Source organism: Schistocerca cancellata, chromosome 1 (assembly GCF_023864275.1).
Source record: "Schistocerca cancellata isolate TAMUIC-IGC-003103 chromosome 1, iqSchCanc2.1, whole genome shotgun sequence".
Lineage (NCBI taxonomy): Eukaryota > Metazoa > Arthropoda > Insecta > Orthoptera > Acrididae > Schistocerca > Schistocerca cancellata.
In genome coordinates this window covers 1,032,178,331-1,032,199,504 of record NC_064626.1, presented here as the reverse complement: position 1 = coordinate 1,032,199,504, position 21,174 = coordinate 1,032,178,331, and the positions used below count along the sequence as shown (strand labels likewise).

The 21,174-nt window shown below is 42.3% G+C and overlaps 1 protein-coding gene across 1 annotated transcript in view; it reads left to right on the top strand.

Annotated features, from left to right (window-relative positions):
* LOC126089526 (tectonin beta-propeller repeat-containing protein) overlaps positions 1-21,174 on the top strand; it is a 235,915-nt gene that overhangs the window by 36,091 nt on the left and 178,650 nt on the right. Inside the window, exons 4-7 of the mRNA XM_049906916.1 lie at positions 62-154; positions 6,050-6,230; positions 13,753-13,973; positions 15,804-16,210. Of these exons, the coding sequence (XP_049762873.1) occupies positions 62-154; positions 6,050-6,230; positions 13,753-13,973; positions 15,804-16,210 (902 nt within the window). The remainder of the gene's footprint in view (positions 1-61; positions 155-6,049; positions 6,231-13,752; positions 13,974-15,803; positions 16,211-21,174) is intronic.

Sequence of the window (21,174 nt, the reverse complement as noted above, 5' to 3'; positions counted from 1 at the left end):
ACAAGCATACTATAGTTAATGTTAAAAGCTACATTGCTAAATAAAATTTATGTTTCCACAGGAACCATTCATAGATGTTTCAGTTGGAGGTCAAAATGTTCCTGGAGCAGCAGCAGGAAATCTTCTCGTTTGGGCAATCACAGCACATGGACGAGTTAGTATTGTACAACTCTTTGCATTGTTTTATAGATGTGGTACATAAGGCTGTTTCTCTGTGCACATATCTGTTGTATGCTATCCCATTTTCAAATATTTAAGATAAATACTTAGTAATATAAAATATTATGTTGGAAAGAAAGGCACATGCATTACACACAAAGTAGACCAAACATTTTTAAGGGACAGCTGTGCAACATTAGAAGCAATTTTAAAATATGTGCTGTAAGATGTTCCATTTTGAAATTCTACAGGTAGCAGGGGTAAAGTACAGGGGCCAAAAGCGTATTTACAACTATATATGATGGTAGTATCTGTTCCAGAAAGAACAGTTACCGTAGATGACCATGCAGCTTTGCTAGAAATGAAATGATAATTAAATGGACACCCTAGCTGCGTGTAAGCAGGAGATCCCGGGTTCGAGTCCCAGTCGGGGCACACATTTTCAACATGTCTCCAATGAAATACAATGCCTGTTTGCAGCTAGGGTGTCCATTTAATTATCATTTCATGCCTATTTACAACTTGTATAGAAACCAGGCAGTGGCTATAGGCGTCAGGAGGCATGAAAGGAATGCAATGGTTGAGAGGAAGTGAGACAGGGTTGTAGTTTATCCCTAATGTAATTCAGTCTGTACATTGAGAAAGCGGTAATGGAAACCAAAGAAAAATTTGGAATAGGAATTAATGTCCAGGTAGAAGAAATAAAAACTGAGGTTTGCTGATGACACTGTAATTCTGTCAGAGACAGCAAAGTATGTGGAAGAGCAGTTGAACAGAATGGACAGTGTCTTGAAAGGAGGATACAAGATGAACGTCAACAAAAGCAAAACAAGAATAATGGAATGTAATAGAATTAGATCAGGTGATGCTGAGGGAATTAGATTAGGGAACGAGACACTTAAAGTAGTGGATGAGTTTTGCTATTTGGTTAGCAAAATAAGTAACAATGGCTGAAGTAGAGAGGATATAAAATGTAAGCTGGTAGCTCCTGGCAAGAAAAGCATTTCTGAAGAACAGGAATTTGTTAACATGTAATATAGATTTAAGTGTCAGGAAGTCGTTTCTGAAAGTATTTGTATGGAGTATAGCCTTGTATGCAAGTGAAACATAGATGATAAACAGTGTAAACAAGAAGAGAAGAGGTTTTGAAATGTGATGCTACAGAAGAATACTGAAGTTTGCATCAGTAATATATAACTAATTAGGAAGTACTGAATAGAATTGGGGAGAAAAGACATTTTGTGGCACAATCTGACAAGAAGAAGCGATCAGTTGATAGAATACATTCTGAGACATCAAGGGATCACCAACTTATTATTGGAGGGAAAGGGGGGGGGGGAGGGTTAAGAATAATGGAGGGAGACCAAGAGATGAATACACTAATCAGATTCAGAAGAATGTATGTTCCAGTAGTTATTCAGAGATGAAGAGGCGTGCGTAGGATAGAATAGCATGGAGAGCTGCATCAAACTAATCTTCAGACTGAGGGCGACAACACCACCAACAACAAGATGGCCAGTATGTCAGCATCCTAGAAGCCAGCTGCAAACTTGAGTTCCATGCCACACACCACCTGAAAAAACTATCCACAGTGCTAGTGCAACACCTAAGAAGTGGGGTCCCTCTCCCTATCCCTCACAAGCACCAACCACAACAGAACCTTCAACAAACCCCCCTCATAGCCAACAAACCTAGCCTAGCCACCCTACTCAATCTCCCCATCCCAGCACATACCCCACACAGACCAAATCTCAACTATAACCACAGTCAAATGCCACATATCATCATTCCCAATTCAGTCCTAAACCTCTCATCCATATCCCTCTCTTCTCCAGAGACATCTGTTCTGTCAAAAGGCTTAACCTTTAGCCCCACACCTAAATTCAACCACACTGCCCTGGTTAAAGATCTCCTCTCATTCACCCGGAACCTCAACTGGAAATACCACTTCACTACCCAAACACAGCCCCCAAATACTAGACCCAGTGTTGAACCCTGTCTAGAACAGTTCCGACTGCCTTCTTAAAGGGATCCTCCTCCCCTCCCCCAAAACCACCCATTGCAGACATTTCAGGAATTCCTCACATCCAGTGTTGCCTCCCAGTCCTTCTTGAAGAACATCCCGACAACCCCCAACATCACCCCAGCTGAATCCCGTGCCATTAAGGAGCTGAAAATAGACCGCTCTATTGTCATCCTCCCGGCGGATAAAGGCTCCACAACTGTCGTACTTGACCGTGTGGAGTATGTGGCAGAAGGACTGCGTCAACTCTCCGACACCTCCACCTACAAAGCTGTTACCCAGGATCCCATTCCCTCCATCCAGACTGAGCTGCAAAAAATCCTAAGAATCCAAGGTCCCTCACAAGGCCTCACAACGGCTTCCATAGACTTACTCACTCCACCTGAGCCACGTACCCCTACCTTCTACCTATTACCCAAAATCCACAAAGAGAACCATCCTGGCCGTCCCATTGTAGCAGGCTTCAAAGCCCCAACCGAACGTATCTCAGCTCTGATAGACCAGCACCTCCAACCTATCACCCGCAGACTCCCATCCTACATCAAAGACACAAACCACTTCCTAGAACGCCTCAAATCCATTCCCACTCCTCTCCCACCTGAAACCTTTCTTGTCACCATAGATGCTACATCCCTTTACACAAACATCCCCCATACCCATGGTCTCTCTGCCCTTGAGCCCTACCTCTCCCAACGCCCACCCGAAGATCTTCCAAAAACCTCGTTCCTTATCACACTTACCAACTTCATCCTCACCCATAATTACTTCACTTTTGAAGGCCAGACCTACAAACAAATCAGGGGAACGGCCATGGGAACCAGGATGGCTCCGTCCTATGCCAACCTCTTCATGGGCTGCATGGAGGAGGCTTTCCTGAAGACCCAACAGCTGCTTTCCCTGGCCTGGTATAGGTTTATAGATGACATCTTTGTGGTCTGGACTCATGGTGAAGAAACACTCCTTAATTTCCTCCATAACCTCAACTCCTTTTCGAATCTGAATTTCACCTGGTCCTTCTCCAAAACCCAAGCCACCTTCCTGGATGTTGACCTTCATCTTGTTGAAGCTCACATCCACACCTCCGTCCATATCAAACCCACAAACAAACAACAGTACCTTCACTTTGATAGCTGCCATCCATTCCACATCAAACGCTCCCTTCCCTACAGCCTAGGTATTCGTGGCAAACATATCTGCTCCAGTGACAAATCCCTCAACAATTACACCAATAACCTGACCAGTGCTTTCCTCTCCCGCAACTATCCTGCAGACATTGTCCACAAACAGATCTCTTGAGCAATACATTCCTCCCCGTCCAACAACAATGTTCCTACCCCAGACCACACAGAAGCATCCCCCTTGTCACCCAATATTATCCTGGCCTCGAAAACATCAACAAATTACTCTGCCAGGGATATGATTTTCTCAAGTCAACCCCTGAAATGAGATCATCCCTTGACAAAATTCTCCCCACACCACCCAGAGTTTCCTTTCGTCGGCCCCCTAACCTCCGTAACATCCTTGTTAAACCCTACAATATTCCCAGACTACCTTCTCTACCCAGCGGTTCCTACCCCTGTAACCGACCCTGCTGCAAAACCTGCCCCATGCATCCCCCCACAACCACCTACTCCAGCCCCGCTACTGGTAAAACGTACACAATTCAAGACAGGGCCACATGTGAAACTACACATGTCATTTATCAACTGACATGCCTGCACTGCACAGCCTTTTACATCGGCATGACAACAACTAAACTGGCTGAGCGCATGAACGGACACAGACAAACTGTCCGCCTAGGAGATGCCCAATACCCAGTAGCGGAGCATGCCCTCCAGCATAATTCTAGGGACCTAGGAACCTGCTACACCGTATGTGCCATTTGGCTGCTCCCACCCAACACCAGTCCCTCTGAACTGCGGAGATGGGAACTTGCACTCCAACACATCCTTTCATCCCGCCATCCCCCTGGACTGAACCTACGTTAAACAACCTCACTCCCATTTACTCTTCAGTCTTCTCCTCTTTCCCTTTCCTCTTAGCCATTCACGCATCTTTTCATCCTACATAGTTGTGTTTATCTTTATACTATATACCTCTTTACTTCTGTATGCATCCTCTTTGGTTTGAAGCTGGCACAGTACTTACAGTAGAGTATCTTTGGCTTCCCTCTGACAACCATGCCTCCATCCTTGCTACCCTACCTATTTTCCTTTCCCTGTTGTTTCATAACCTGGGTTGTGAGTAACTGAATCTCCTTTCCCTTCTTCTCTTTCTTTCCCCTCTCTCCTCCCCGATGAAGGAACATTTGTTCCGAAAGCTAGGAACGTAAATTTTTGGTTCTGTTTTATGTGTATCTATCGGCTGTACTGAGCTGAAGTAAGTACTGGCCAGCCCCTCTATCTCTTTGTTAGTATTTGTTTCGCATCTTTATATGAGATTTTCCATTAATCATTTAAACATACACCTTTCAAACACACAAACAAGCACACCTCATGCACAAATGACTGCCCACTCTGGCAGCTCAGGGCAGAATGCAACTATTACATGGGCTGGCAGCAGCAATCTGGAGGTGGAGGGGAAAGAAGGGAAGGGATAGTAGAGTACACATGGGGAGACAGAGGAACACTGACTGGCAGAATGTGCAGTCACTACAATGCTGATAGGCACAGTGTCAGTAGGTTGTGGGGGGGGGGGGGGGGGGGGTGGAAGGAAAAGGAGAGGGGTAGGGAAAGATGGGTAGGTGCATTGGCAGAGGGTGGCAAACAAAGAGGCTGGAAGACATGAGTGGGGAGGAGATGATAGCACAGAGGGGGTGGAAACTGGTGTGTGGAGTGTGTGGGACAGTAAATTACCTTAGGTTGAGGCCAGGATTATCACGGTAGTGGTGAAAGTATTGTAAGGGTATCCGCGTAGTTCAGAAAGGCTGGTGATGGAGGGGAGGATCCAGATGGCTTATCAAGCATGTTAAGCTCAGCTGCATATTGTGCCAAAGGGTGGTCTACTTTGCTCTTGGTCACAGTTTGGTGATGGCTGTTCATCCTGGTGGACAGCTGGTTGGTAATCATACCAATATAAAAATCTGTATAGTGGTTGCAGCAGAGCAGGTAGTGACATGAGCGCTTTCACAGGTGGCCCAGCCCCTGATCTGGTAAGTTAAACCTGTGAGAGGATTGGAATAGGAAGTGCTGGGTGGGGGGTTGGGCAGGCTGCTGCACTACCTGAGCTATCTGGGTCGTCCCTACTAGCCAATTTTTCTGAACTACACACAGTGTTCAAAATCCACATACACTGTTTAGCATTGTGGGCAAATATAGAATATATATGCTACTAACAAGACAAAATGTCTTGTCAGATTGTGCCACAAAAGTCTTTTCTTCCCAATTCATTATATGCTATTCTTTTTTTCTAAATGAGGTGAGACAAATTGGATTAAATTTAAATATGATGTTAGGAAAATTGTCTGAATATGTGCATAAGTTTCATATAATTTTCTAAAGCTGTTTGTGAACATGATTGACAAGTTGCAGGTGTATGTTTTACTAACACACAGTCATAACACTTATTATAATAGGCTATGACCAGTCACAGACAAGTGATCCACAGTTATATTCACTTTTAATGCAGAGTTAGTGTAAGCTGACATTAATTTCTTATGAAAGTAGTTTATCACTTTGATTTTAGTAATTTTTTTGCAGAACAGGGAGTCAGGTTCTCTAGAAAAGTTTTGGCTCAGTTTTAGGAGATGAAAAGATTGTTTTCTCTGCAGAGACACTCAACAGGTTACAACAGTCTGCTGAAATCATTGAAATGCATTCTGTGCTTCTGTGGAAGAGTAGCCTATGATGAGCATTGCAGGGCTTGCAGGTCATGTTTCGCACCGGTGTGAGCACTACAGCTCCTGAAGGACAACGATGGACTGCAATACCTGTTCCCCCAGGATGTGAAGTGAACCAGATTAGTGTTGGACCTACCGGCCTTGTATGGGCAGTCCTTTGGAATGGGAGAGCTCTTGTAAGAGCTGGTGTCACTAGAGAGAACACTACAGGTATGTTTTCAGCTTGTGAGGAATGGATTTATTCAGTGTGAAATAAAAATCATTTGAAGTAAGGAAATTGCTGTTTTCCACTTGATTTACACTGTTACGACCATTGTACTGTTTGTGAATTACAAAAACTACTGTGTGGAATAATTTGAGGAAATAACACACAGGATGATTAGATCATTTATGTTTCTGATACTAACATTTCCATCTTGAAGTTGAAGCGCAACTTGGCTGTAGTTTTCAATGTGTGATTTTGTATTTTGTTATAAATATTGTGGCTGCTTCATTAGAAGTGGAACTAAAAGTTTAGATGGAAGAAAGAAATGATAGATGAAACTGGGTTCCAGCTGCCAGAAGAAAATATTTTTCATGCTCAACTTCTTACTGAAGCCACCTAGAAAATAAAAAATATTTAGAAATGTGAATCCAGGATCTGGACACACAAAACAATAAGTATAATTTTAAGTATTATGAAACAGGGAGTGTGAAGCAGGCAAGTGGAGCTCTTGGACACTTCATTGTTTTTTACTGAACTTTTGTTTCAATTCATGCTAATGAATAATTTCAGTAATGTTCAATAGGTCTTTGGAGTCTGATTCGTTGAGTGTTAGGATAGAGACTGGATTTAATACACTGTAATAAATTTCATGAGCAGTGGATGGTTGGCCAGACTTAATTGTTGCATCCATGATATCTGCTTTAGTACAAACACTAGCACACAGCCAAGCTATTTACTAACATGATGGAACAACATTTGCTGCAACATCTCGTGGCAAACAAGTCAAAGATAAAGTCAAAGTCCAGCAAGGCGATCCTTCAAATATTTTAGTTGGAACAATGTCCACAGCTATGATAAACACCTTAAAAGAGTTTACAAGGTGTACAACTTTGCTTCCACCATTTTTTCCTCAACATTTGAGGCTTTAATGAAACAAATTGGTTACACATGTATCACCCAAAGTATTTTCTGTCACTGGCCACTACTTTCTCCCATCTTTCGAACATTGTACAAATCCCGCGTCGAAAAAATTGTTCATCTTTTGATGTGATCCATGAATCAATCCAATTTGTGACTTCTTCATGAGATTAGAAGTGTTGGTCAGGCAGGTCCTACGTCATTGATCTAAACAGGTGATAGTCGGAGGGAGCAATGTCTGGAGACTATGGCGGGTGGGGTAGGACTTCCCATTTTAACGTTTCCAAGTACGTTTTGACCTCTTTTGCAATGTGGGGCCGAGCGTTGTCGTGCTGCAAAATCACTTTATCATGCCTCTCACTGTATTGCAGCCATTTGTCTTTTAATTCTCTGCTCAAGCATATTAATTGCTTTTGATAACAAGCACCTGTGATTGTTTCACTTGGTTTTAACACCTCATAGTACAAGTCGCTGAGCTGGTCCCACCAAGTGCAGAGCATGATCTTGGAGCCATGGATATTCAGTTTGGCCATCAACGTGGAAGCATGGCTGCGATATCCCCATGATTTTTTGCATTTAGGGTTATCATAATGAAACCATTTTTTGTCCCCAGCCACAATGTGATGCAGAAATCCCTTCCATTTTTGCCTCTGAAGCATCTGTTCACAAACACACAAATGTCGTTCAATGCCCCTTGATTTCAGCTCACACAGGACCCAAGTTCCTTCTTTCTGAATCATACCCTTAGCCTTAAGACATTTTGAGTTGGCTTGCTGTGTCACTCCCACTAATCGTGCCAATTCTTCTTGAGTTTGACATGAGTCTTCACTCAGCAATGTCTCCAATTCTGCATTTTCGAAAATATTCTCTCATCCACCACTATGCCAGTCTACGACATTCAAATCACTGTTCTTGAAGTGTTAAAACCACTCACAAAATGTTCTTTAACTAATAGCATCCGTACAATATGTACTTGAGAGCATTCGATGAGACTCGGCCACTGTTTTCTTCATATTGAAACAAAAGAGTAAACCTCCCACAAATGAAGAGAATTAGGCTCGTAAACTGACATTTTCAGTCAAGAACAACTCTATGATGCAGACACAAATTGACTAATGTTTGAATGAGGTTATGTTGACCGAGGTCCAAGCTGACTGCCTGATGTCTGCGATCTGTTTCTTTCGACCTCTACTTACCGTTGTCGTTACCTATCGGCAAACAGCAGAAACAAAGTTGTACACCTTGTAGTTTTCTGCATTAGCTGCATTCATATACATTTTATTTTTATTTTAAAGTTTTGAACATGGCTGCAGGATCAGCAACCATTTACAAAGTAAAATTAACAGCAATAGCAGCCCTTGATCACAATAAAAGAGTCTTTTGACCCAGTTTCGGCACTGCTATGAGTACCTTCATCAGAAATAAAACTCTCAAATTGGCATGTCATGTATTAAACTGAAAATCAAGTGATAAAGCGTTAGTCACAAAATTTGTAAAACAGAATACATAAAAGGCAAGCCACTATGGGCTGCTCACATGGTTTGAGCTACAGTAACATCAGACTGATGTTACCCACCATACCTTCGTAGAGCGTGCGGTCCCACACTGCTGTAGGCGCAGCTATCATTCAACTGTCATTTGATTTTGTATAGATATGTAGCATTCAGGCCATTGCTAGTCAGGTAATGTATCAGTCCACTCAGTAGTGTAAGAAATTTCATTTGTAGTTTCTCCCTGATGTTAGGGCGAAACTCATATTTCTTCCTGTCTTTGCCTGGAGTGTCCCATGATTTTGCCACAGTTGTAATATGTAATCCTGTGTTAACTTTTTAGATCTGGCTCCAGTGCTGAGCATCCTTCATACTTCCATTTGATTGTTGCCTTTCTTTAACCAGTAAAAGGATCCCTACAAAGGCTTATCTACACTCCTTATTTCTGTGCACCTTTATAACTAGAACAAGAAAAGGGAGGAAGAGTGACATTGCAGCATAAAGTACACTCTGCCACACACCATAGGTGGCTTGCAAAGTGTAGATGTAGATGTACGTGTAAATGTACACTCCTGGAAATGGAAAAAAGAACACATTGACACTGGTGTGTCAGACCCACCATACTTGCTCCGGACACTGCGAGAGGGCTGTACAAGCAATGATCACACGCACGGCACAGCGGACACACCAGGAACCGCGGTGTTGGCCGTCGAATGGCGCTAGCTGCGCAGCATTTGTGCACCGCCGCCGTCAGTGTCAGCCAGTTTGCCATGGCATACGGAGCTCCATCGCAGTCTTTAACAATGGTAGCATGCCGCGACAGCGTGGACGTGAACCGTATGTGCAGTTGACGGACTTTGAGCGAGGGCGTGTAGTGGGCATGCGGGAGGCCGGGTGGATGTACCGCCGAATTGCTCAACACGTGGGGCGTGCAGTCTCCACAGTACATCGATGTTGTCGCCAGTGGTTGGCGGAAGGTGCACGTGCCCGTCGACCTGGGACCGGACCGCAGCGACGCACGAATGCGTGCCAAGACCGTAGGATCCTACGCAGTGCCGTAGGGGACCGCACCGCCACTTCCCAGCAAATTAGGGACACTGTTGCTCCTGGGGTATCGGCGAGGACCATTCGCAACCGTCTCCATGAAGCTGGGCTACGGTCCCACACACCGTTAGGCCGTCTTCCGCTCACGCCCCAACATCGTGCAGCCCGCCTCCAGTGGTGTCGCGACAGGCATGAATGGAGGGACGAATGGAGACGTGTCGTCTTCAGCGATGAGTCGCTTCTGCCTTGGTGCCAATGATGGTCATATGCGTGTTTGGCACCGTGCAGGTGAGCGCCACAATCAGGACTGCATACGACCGAGGCACACAGGGCCAACACCCGGCATCATGGTGTGGGGAGCGATCTCCTACACTGGCCGTACACCACTGGTGATAGTCGAGGGGACACTGAATAGTGCACGGTACATCCAAACCGTCATCGAACCCATCGTTCTACCATTCCTAGACCGGCAAGGGAACTTGCTGTTCCAACAGGACAATGCACGTCCGCATGTATCCCGTGCCACCCAACGTGCTCTAGAAGGTGTAAGTCAGCTACCCTGGCCAGCAAGATCTCTGGATCTGTCCCCCATTGAGCATGTATAGGACTGGATGAAGCGTCGTCTCACGCGGTCTGCACATCCAGCACGAACGCTGGTCCAACTGAGGCGCCAGGTGGAAATGGCATGGCAAGCCGTTCCACAGGACTACATCCAGCATCTCTATGATCGTATCCATGGGAGAATAGCAGCCTGCATTGCTGCGAAAGGTGGATATACACTGTACTAGTGCCGACATTGTGCATGCTCTGTTGCCTGTGTCTATGTGCCTGTGGTTCTGTCAGTGTGATCATGTGATGTATCTGACCCCAGGAATGTGTCAATAAAGTTTCCCCTTCCTGGGACAATGAATTCACGGTGTTCTTATTTCAATTTTCAGGAGTGTAGATACAGGTAAATAGTCACCAGCTAGTACCTCTAATCAGTCCTTTTCCAAAGTCTGGACTTTTCTTTTGTCTCCTGCAATTTGCATCTGATATCTCTCTTACGAGGTGCATTCAAGTTCTAAGGCCTCCGATTTTTTTTGTCCAGACTGGAAAGAGATAGAAACATGCGCATTGTTTTAAAATGAGGCCGCGTTCATTGTCAATACATCCCAGAGATGGCAGCACTGTACGGCAGATGGAATTTTACCGCCAGCGGCGAGAATGAGAACTGTTTTAAATACTTAAAATGGCGACGTTATCCTTTTGAACAGCGTGCAATCATTCGTTTTCTGAATTTGCGTGGTGTGAAACCAATTGAAATTCATCGACTGTTGAAGGAGACGTGGTGATGGAGTTATGGATGTGTCGAAAGTGCGTTCGTTGGTGTGACAGTTTAATGAGGGCAGAACATCGTGTGACAACAAACCGAAACAACCTTGGGCTCGCGCAAGCCGGTCTGACGACATGATCGAGAAAGTGGAGAGAATTGTTTTGGGGGATCGCCGAATGACTGTTGAACAGATCGCCTCCAGAGTTGGCATTTCTGTGGGTTCTGTGCACACAATCCTGCATGACGACCTGAAAATGCGAAAAGTGTCATCCAGGTGGGTGCCACGAATGCTGACGGACGACCACATGGCTGCCCGTGTGGCATGTTGCCAAACAATGTTGACGCGTAATGACAGCATGAATGGGACTTTCTTTTAGTCGGTTGTGACAATGGATGAGACGTGGATGCCATTTTTCAATCCAGAAACAAAGTGCCAGTCAGCTCAATAGAAGCCCACAGATTCACCGCCACCAAAAAAATTTCGGGTAACCGTCAGTGCTGAAAAAATGATGGTGTCCATGTTCTGGGACAGCGAGGGCGTAATCCTTACCCATTGCGTTCCAAAGGGCACTACGGTAGCAGGTGCATCCTACGAAAATGTTTTGAAGAACAAATTCCTTCCTGCACTGCAACAAAAATGTCCGGGAAGGGCTGCACATGTGCTGTTTCACCAAGACAACGCACCCGCACATCGAGCTAACGTTACGCAACAGTTTCTTTGTGATAACAACTTTGAAGTGATTCCTCATGCTCCCTACTCACCTGACCTGGCTCCTAGTGACTTTTGGCTTTTTCCAACAATGAAAGACACTCTCTGTGGCCGCACATTCACCAGCCGTGCTGCTATTGCCTCAGCGATTTTCCAGTGGTCAAAAGAGACTCCTAAAGAAGCCTTCGCCGCTGCCATGGAATCATGGCGTCAGTGTTGTGAAAAATGTGTACGTCTGCAGGGCGATTACGTCGAGAAGTAATGCCAGTTTCATCGATTTCGGGTGAGTAGTTAATTAGAAAAAAAATCGGAGGCCTTAGAACTTGAATGCACCTCGTACTTCAGGCAGTTAGTTTAATATTCAATCCTAGCTAGCAGAACAAAAGCAGAACTACTTCTGTGTTCCTTTTGCCTTTTCTGCTGCCAGGCAGAGTTTTATGTAGTTCCTCTTCAAATTTTTTTTGTGCTAATAATATTGCTCCCTGTTTCTTTGCAGAACTTGGTAATAATTTATTTTTTTGTGTATGAAAAAACTGAACATCTAATAGTAACAATGAAAACAATCAATTTTTGACATTATAATGTAATTGGATACATAAAAAAATCTACTCACCAAGCAGCGACAGAACACACACATGGAAGAGGGTTATAATTAGGCAAGGTTTTGGAGCCAGGGGCTTCTTCTTCCAGCAGAAGAGTTGAAAGTGAAGGAGGAGGGATGAAGAAAAAGGACTGGAGAGATCTAGGAAAAGGGATTGATTTTAGAAAAATCACCCAGAACTGCAGGTCAGGAGAGACTTACCATGCATGGAAACCAATATAGAAAAGATATAGGTGCAAGATGTTGATTAATCTTGGTGATAAATATAAATAAATGAACGTTTTAGCACATAAGGTAGAAAACAAACGACAGTTTGAACATGACAGACACCAACAAAGACTGACAAGAAGGATTGATGCACTTAGCTTTTCACTCTTATTAAGGTGTACATGATGTTCAAGTAGTAATCTCTGTCGTGCATATTACCCTGTCTTGCACCTTTAAGCTCTCAGGTTTTCAAATCTCATCCGGTGCAATCCAGAACAATCAGTGTTTCCTTCTCATCCCTTCTGGTAAGTCTCCCCTGGCTTTTCCAAAATCTATCCCTTTTCTTAGACCTCTCCAGTCCTTTTCCTTCACTCTCTTCCATCCCCTTCAACCCTTCTGCCAGACGAAGGAGCCACTGGCTCCAAAAGGTTTCCTCATTATAACCTTCTTTTATGTGCATTTTCTGCTGCCACTGGGTGAGTAGATTTTTTGTCTGTCAAATGATATTATATGGTCGTGTAATTGGTTTCACATTGTTTAATACGTACATGATATTCAAGTATGCTCATAATAGAAAATGATTGTTTGGATACCATTTAAATAGAAATTAACAATCAGAGGTTTTATCTAATATTTCATCTTATGTATTTTACTTGTTACAGTTTCGTATAAAAATTAAATCAGAATTTTGTAGTTTGATTTGTGGATCAAGTTGTGAATGACAATGACAGTTTTGTGCAACACTGAGATCTCGCTTTGAAACAGTTATTTGGTTATAAAACATCACTGAAAGAAAAAAATATAAACTCATGTTAATTACAAATAAGTAACTAAACACTGTTTTAAAAAGTTACTGAATTTTAATACTCATTAACCAGCATGCATTTCAGAACCATTGCTCAATTGTCAGAAGACAATTTTAGTTTCTAATTTAGCAACTTTCGTTTTGTGAAAGAAATATTTGTTGCTGTAATACTGAGCTCTCCACAAAGAGAGACAGCACAAACATGAAGAAACCACCACATTTGTCTCATCAGAAGAGAAGAATCATGCTGAATTATAAATCAAAATTTTCATCCAGTGTTGAATTAAAATCTCTGAAATCTCTTGTGATTAATGATATTTAAATTTAGTGATAAGCTACAAAGTATTTGTTTGTTTATGGTTTGGACATATACATGAGTGTAATCTTTGTAAAGGTAGTTATGTGCAACTTTCTTTAATAAATTCTAATAAATTGTAGGTGAATTCTGGATTGAAGTGGCTCCACCAGAGGAAGGGAAACTTTCTCAAGTGTCTGTTGGCACAAGTGCTGTTTGGGCTGTAACAAGAGATCATCGTGTTTGGTTTCGCAAAGGCATTAGAGGAGAAAGCTGTGGTGTGAGTGAAGAGGCAGCAACTGGGACTGGTTGGGTTGAGATGGTTGGCAACATGGCTCTAGTATCTGTTGCACCAAATGACCAGGTAAATTTTGTCATTGTGTGTGATTATTGTGGTTCACATGAGAGAGATTTTTTTTCTTTTTATAATTAACAAAAATTTCTCATTTGCTTGTTTCCTAAAGTTGTGAAATGACATTTAAAATAAAATGGTCACACATTAAAATCTTCAAAGGATGGTTCCCATGTATAAAAATTCATCATACACACTGAGTGAAGACTTACTTGCTATCAGCACACATTAAAAATTCATTGTTCAGACAGCATATTGACTATATTATTGTTATTGAAATTTTTAAATGGCCATAGTTTACGAAGGTCCAACATGGAGAAAAATGTCAACACATCAATTTCAGCTTTATTTTCCACATATTTCCCAAGCTTTTCATAAGTATTTGAAAAAAACTATTGTAACCTAAATCCAAAATTTCATAGCAAAATGAAATATTGTCACATTACTTGAGTCTGGCTCGCAGAAAAGCAAGAGTCCAATATGTACCATCAGTGAGAGACATTTTACTAGTGTAAACTATTTGGTTTTCCTATATAAACTTAAAAACAACCATGTAATTGTAAAGGAGTTGACTCAACGTAAGGCACAAGCACTGTTTTGTCAGTAGGTGTGCAAGCAAAATATGCAGAGCTTGGCTAGCTTTTGAAATGCAATTCCCTTTTCTAGCTGCAGGAAAAACAAGCCCCACGTAAGCGCGCTTGCGCTTACGCGCACGCGCACACACACACACACACACACACACACACACACACACACACACACACACACACTCTCTCTCTCTCTCTCTCTCTCTCTCTCTCTCTCTCTCTCTCTCTCTGTCCTCAATCGACTGAGCACAGTGTAGGGACACAAGCATTTTGAAAGCTAGCCAAGCTCTTTACCTTTTGTTTGTGTGCCTATCAACGATGCACCACTTCTACCTTTTGGTGAGTCATCTCCTTTATTCCCAAATAATTCATAATTTTCAACCAGAACTTTCCACCCATGTAATTGTAAAAATGATATGCTTATCGCCTCTGCAAGATGCCAAGAGAATTTCTGCCTCTCCTGTTTTTACGATGAATATCCCTCCAGCACTTGTAACTCATCAAATCTAAAATAATAAAAGTATCTAATTTCATATAAAAAGTTCTTGTTTACACCTTACAATCCCTCCCTAGAAATTTATTTACTATCCCAAATTTTCCCTAGCCTCTCTTTTTCATGCCTTTTACAAAAAATCTTAGTAAATGCAGTATACTGTAGTACAAGTAATGTAAAAATTTAAAATAAAAAGGAATAAAATTAATATTTGTACATAGATTCAAACTCATAACTGTCAGATTACTATTCTGTACTCTTTTTGCTGCTCTAACTGCTGTTGCAAGTCTAAGCTAATATAAATAGCTCATACCTCACCCAGCCTGCACCTGCTGCTTTTTTTTATTTTTTTTTTTTTTTCCGTCCTAAGTTCTTGTCCATCTGTAACTCCCACTTCTGTCATTTTCATTTCTAGGCAAGTCCTACATATACCTTAAATTAGGACAAAATCAGTAATGATGTGTAAGTACAGGCACCTTGTCAATCTGAAATCTAAGTAACTTATGGGGTTTAATTCTTTATATTTTTTTGTCTCTATAGAAAATGACACAGGTTTTCTCTAATAATATTTGTGTGTAATCCATGGCAAAACAAAATTATCAACTTTGGAAAAAGTTTTTATTACAAATGATTTAGGACACACCTGTGCCACCTACATTGCACTGGCTGGCCACAAAACTAAGAATGGTAATGTATCATGGTCTGGAAAAGCTCACATTGTACATTTTAGTTAATTATTTTTTCTTATGTCATTTCTGATAGGTATGGGCGGTAGGAAGTGAAGACAGAACAATTTATTTCCGCACTGGAGTGCTACCATCTGATCCGACTGGACGAAAATGGCGTGCTATACAAGCTCCAATGCAGATGAGTCGAACAAGCAGCAATGCTAGCCTTTGGTCAGGTGCAGGATCAAGCCATCGAAACAGTGTGTGTGGCAGTGTTACTGGAGGAGGAGGTGCCAAACAGCGTGTCCGCAGTTGGACTTCTCTTGCTCAACGTCACAGCAGTTCTGATACTTGTGGTGTGCTGCGGGAATGGGAAGAGACATCACGCTCTGCACCTACTCCCACATCACTTAGGTTGCAGCAACAACAACGCAGCTCAAATGGTGCCCCTTCTACAGCAACCACGTCCCAGGATTCTATTAGTGAAGCTAGCAATCTCAGGTGAGAAAGCATGTATAAAACACACTTCGTTTTTTCTTTATCAGTTTGGTGTATAGCTTTTTTGTGTGTTATATAAAAGTAATTGCATTGTGGCCAATAATGGATCGAATTACGGCATTTGTTTATCTACTTTTAATAGTGCATTACAGGAATCAGTAAAAAATCTCATTGCAGTATTTCTGTTATTGTAGTAGTTGCAACTCAAAAGAATTTGTATAACCAGTCACTTTCGTTGTTGATAATGAAAGGAGTGAAAGTAACTATTCACCATATAATTGAGGTTGTGGAAACATTGTGAAAGTGTGTTCTGTGCTAGTTAGCTGTGGAGGTGGAGGGGGGCATTGTCCAAAAACTTTAACAATATTTTCATGCCTATTTACCACTCAATTATGCAGTGTATAGTTCACACTACTACTTCCATTATTAGTGTTCTACCCAGGATTAGCTATCATTGCCTTTACAGGGAATTTCTATCTGTTGTGTCCATCTGAAGAGCAAATTTCATCTAACATACCACTTCTTTTTCTCCCAAAATTTTTTCATCCTTTCACTGCATGGCTTTACATGGATTGAGTCAAAAATGAACTTGGGAGATAAAGTTGTTCTGTGGGGATTTTGTGCCAATAGCCTTATCAAAGTGGTAACTCCAGTTCCTGTGAGATCCCCAAAGTTAAAACTGTCGGGCTGATTGACCATCATCAAACTGTGGCCAAAATCAAGGTGGACCACCCAGTGACACAATATGCAGCAGAGCACAACATTCGAGATTTCAGTGGCTGCTTCATAACCCGTACCATCTGGACACTCCCCAGCACCACTAGCTTTCCTTAGTTGCACATATGGGAGCTATTCTTACAGCACATTCTTCACTCCAGTAACTTCCCGTCCGAAACATAAGGTACCTCACTGCCCACCCCCACCCAATAGTGTGTTTTTGTTTGTTTTTTTTTTTTTTTGTGTGTGTGTGTGTGTGTGTGTGTGTGTGTGTGTGTGTGTTTCTTCTACAGCTTGAGAAAGAAATTTCATTCTGAAAGCTAGAAAAGCAAAACTGTACCTTTTGTTCATGCACCTGTTCTGTCTTTTGGTGAGTCGTGTCATTGCTCCTAAATAATTCGTTATTTCCAACCAGAACTTTACATGCATTATTATAATCACAAGAACCAGTCATAGCGGTACAGTGTGCTCAACCTCTTGTCTAAAGCCCTCTCTCCTCCTGAATTATCTGTGTCCTCTAAGGGTCTCAGTTTCAGCCCTAAACCTACAGTTGATCATGCTGTTATGGTGAAGGACCTACTTTCCTTCACATGTAATGTCAACTGGAAATATCACTTTGCAACCCAATCCCAAAACCTTCCGAACAGCAGATATGACATTGAACCCTGCCTTGAACAGTTCTGACCATGATCCCAACTTGATCCACCACCACTATCTGAAAATCATCCCTTACAAGCCATCGAAGAATTCCGCACATCAAGCACTGTGTCACAACCCATCCTCAGGTGGATCTATCACTATGGTACTTGACTGAAAGAAGTATGTTAGTGAAGGTTCTACATTCCGTAAAAGCTGATGACTCTATCATTATCCTCCCAGCGGACAAAGGATCTATCACTATGGTACTTGACTGAAAGAAGTATGTTAGTGAAGGTCAACGGCACCTGTCTGACACCTCTACATACAGTGTCTGCCATCAAGATCCCATCCGTGTGATCAAACTGACCTTCAGTCCCTCCTTAAAACCTCAGACCCCTCACAAGGACTAACACCTCAATCCATAGAACTTCTCATCCCATCCAAACCACACACCCCAATTTTTTATCTTCTTCCTAAGATCCACAAACCCAATCATCCTCACTGTTCTATAGTTGCTGGCTTCACAGCACCCACCGAATGAATATCTGCCTTAGTTGATCAGTACTAACAACCCATAGTACAGAGACTTCCCTCCTGTATCAAAGATAACAATGATTTAGGAGACAATCTGAGCAGCTGTGTTGTTTGCAGACGATGCTGTCATTTATTGACTAGTAAAGTCATGAGAAGATTAAAACAAATTACAAAATGCAGGTTTTATTTGGCAAATCCAGATTTCAGCTACTGCCTAGCCATTATCTGTGCACTATTTTCTAGTCTCGATACATGTCAGTTCCCTGTTGTTCCTGTTTGGGTGTCAGTCACAGTCCTTTGAATTCGAAGAACTGTGACTGACACCTGAACAACAGGGAACTGACTAGAAAATAGTGCATTGATAATGGCTATGCATTAGCCGAAATCTGTATTTGCAAAATAAAACCTGCAAAAGAAAAAGTACGGCTGATTGCTGTGCTCTGTAATTTGTAAATAATATCACAATCTCTGAGTGCACCTACTTTCCTAATGGAAAGTAACCTGATGAAATTGCAAAAGGATTTAGAAAAGATATCTGTATGGTGCAAAAATTGGCAATTGACCCTAGATAACAAAAAGTGTGAGGTCACCCACCTGAGTGCTAAAAGGAATCCATTAAACTTCAATTACACAATATGTCAGTCAAATATGAAGGCCGTAATCTCAACTAAATATGTAGGAATTACAATTATGGACAACTTAAATTGGAAGGAATACACAGAAAATGTTGTGGGGAAGGCTAACCAAAGACTGCATTTTATTGGCAGGACACTTGGAAAATGTGACAGATCTACTAGAGAGACCACCTACACTACACTTGTCCATCCTCTTTTAGAATACTGCTTTGCTATGTGGGATCTTTACCAGATAGGACTGATGAAGGACATCGAGAAAGTTCAAAGAAGGGCAGCATGTTTTGTATTATTGTGAAATAGGGGAGAGAGTGTCACTGGAATGATGCAGGATTTGGGCTGGACCAACTTTCTCCTCCGAATGTGAAAATATTTTTTTGAGCCGACCCACATTGGGAGAAATGATCATCATAATAAAATAAGGGAAATCAGAGCTTGCACAGAAAGATATAGGTGTTCATTTTTTCCTCACACTGTACAAGATTGTAATAATAGATAATTATTGTGAAGGTGGTTAGATGACCCCTCTGTCAGACGTTTAAATGTGATTTGCAGAGTGTCGATGTAGATGTAGACACTTCCTAAATTGTCTTAAATCTGTGTCTGTCTCACTCCCACCACACACTTTGTTTGTCACCATTGATGCCAACATCCCCCACGTACATGATCTGTCTGCTGCTGAACATTTCATCGGTCAGGACCCACTTGATTCCAAACCTGTGACATCCTTCCTACTCATCTTAATCAAAATTATACTTACCAACAACTACCCACCTTTGAGGGGCAGGCATACAACCAGATAAGGGGTACAGCCATGGGAACCAGGATGGTTCCTTCCTTTGGCAACCTTTTCGTGGGTTGCTAGGAGGGGGCTTTCCTGGGATCCATAAGTCTTCAGCCCCTGAATTGGTTTAGATATCTTTACCGTATGGACTCATAATGAGGCCGACCTGTTAAAATTCCTGGAATCTCTAAATGCCTTCTCTTAGTTAAATTTCACACATTCCTATTTCAAATCTTGTGCCACTTTCCTTGATGTTGATTTCATCCATACCAAAGGCGAGCTACACACTACTGTCCACATTAAACCTACTAACAAACAACAGAACTTACATTTTGGCAGTTGCCATCCTGTCCATGTCAAACGTTCCCTCCCATACAGCCTTGGCATCCAAGGCAAACATATTTGTTCGTATGCAGGCTCTTTGCAGCAATATACCACCATTCTCACCTCAGCATTCACTGGATGCAATTACCCCACCAACCTAGTTCCAAAGCAGGTTCCAAAGCCATCACATCCAATCCTGGTACTGCTGATACCCCCAAAAAACAACTTCAGAGTACACCACTGGTGACTCAGTGTTATCCTGGACTGGAATGTGTTAATCAGCTACTTCAACTAGGCCATGATTTCCTAAAATCACACTCTGGAGTGATATCTATTCTGTCCAAGATTTTGCCCTCACACTTAGAATAGCTTTTCTCAACCTCCCAATCTCCACAATATTCTTGTCAGACCCTATGCTCCTTCTGCACTGATCTCCCTTACCTGTGGCTCCTACCCCTGTGACTGTCCCCACTGTAGGACTTCCCCTATACACCCTCCTAACACCTCCTGCACTAGCCCTGTAAATGGCAAAACATATACTATCAAAGGGAGAGCCACCTGTGAAACATGTCATATACCAGCTGTTGCGTAAATACTTTTTGGCCTTTTACATCAACATGACTACCACCAAATCTTCAGTTAGGATGACAGAGGGTGTATTCTGGGAACATGCAATATCCTGTTGCAGAGCATGCTGTACATGACAGTTGTGACCTCAGTGCATGTTTCATCACACCTATCATCTGGGTTCTTCCCCCAGAAACAAGTTTCTTAGACCTCAGGAGGTGTGCACTATCACTATAACGTGTCCTTGGTTCTTGCCACCCACCTGGCCTTAATTTACATTAATTTCTTCCGTCTCAGCATTTCTTCACAGTGACTACTCCTTTTGTCACTCTTTTTTAGTTTTCTACGTCTTTCTTTTCTTACATGTCTGTTTTTCACCATCCCCCTCCCACCTCTGTTATGCACAATGCAATTAGCTTTTCACTCTACACTCTTATTAACTTGCGCATAATGTTTAAGCAGTAATCTCTGTCTTGCATATTACCTACACCTTTAAGCTCTCTGGTTTTCAAATCTCACCTGGTGCAGTCCCCAACAATCAGTCTTTCCTTTTCTTCCCATCTGGTAAGTCTCCCCTGACCCACAATTCTGGGTGACTCTACCCCGTTTCCTACATCTCTCCAGTCCTTCTCCTTCACCCAACTTCCTTTCCCTTCAACCATTCTGCCTGAAGAAGGAGCCACTGGCTCTGGAAGCTTTCCCAATTATAATCTTCTTTTGTGTGTGTGTTCCGCTGCTGCTTGGTAGTATATTTTTTTATCTATTCAATT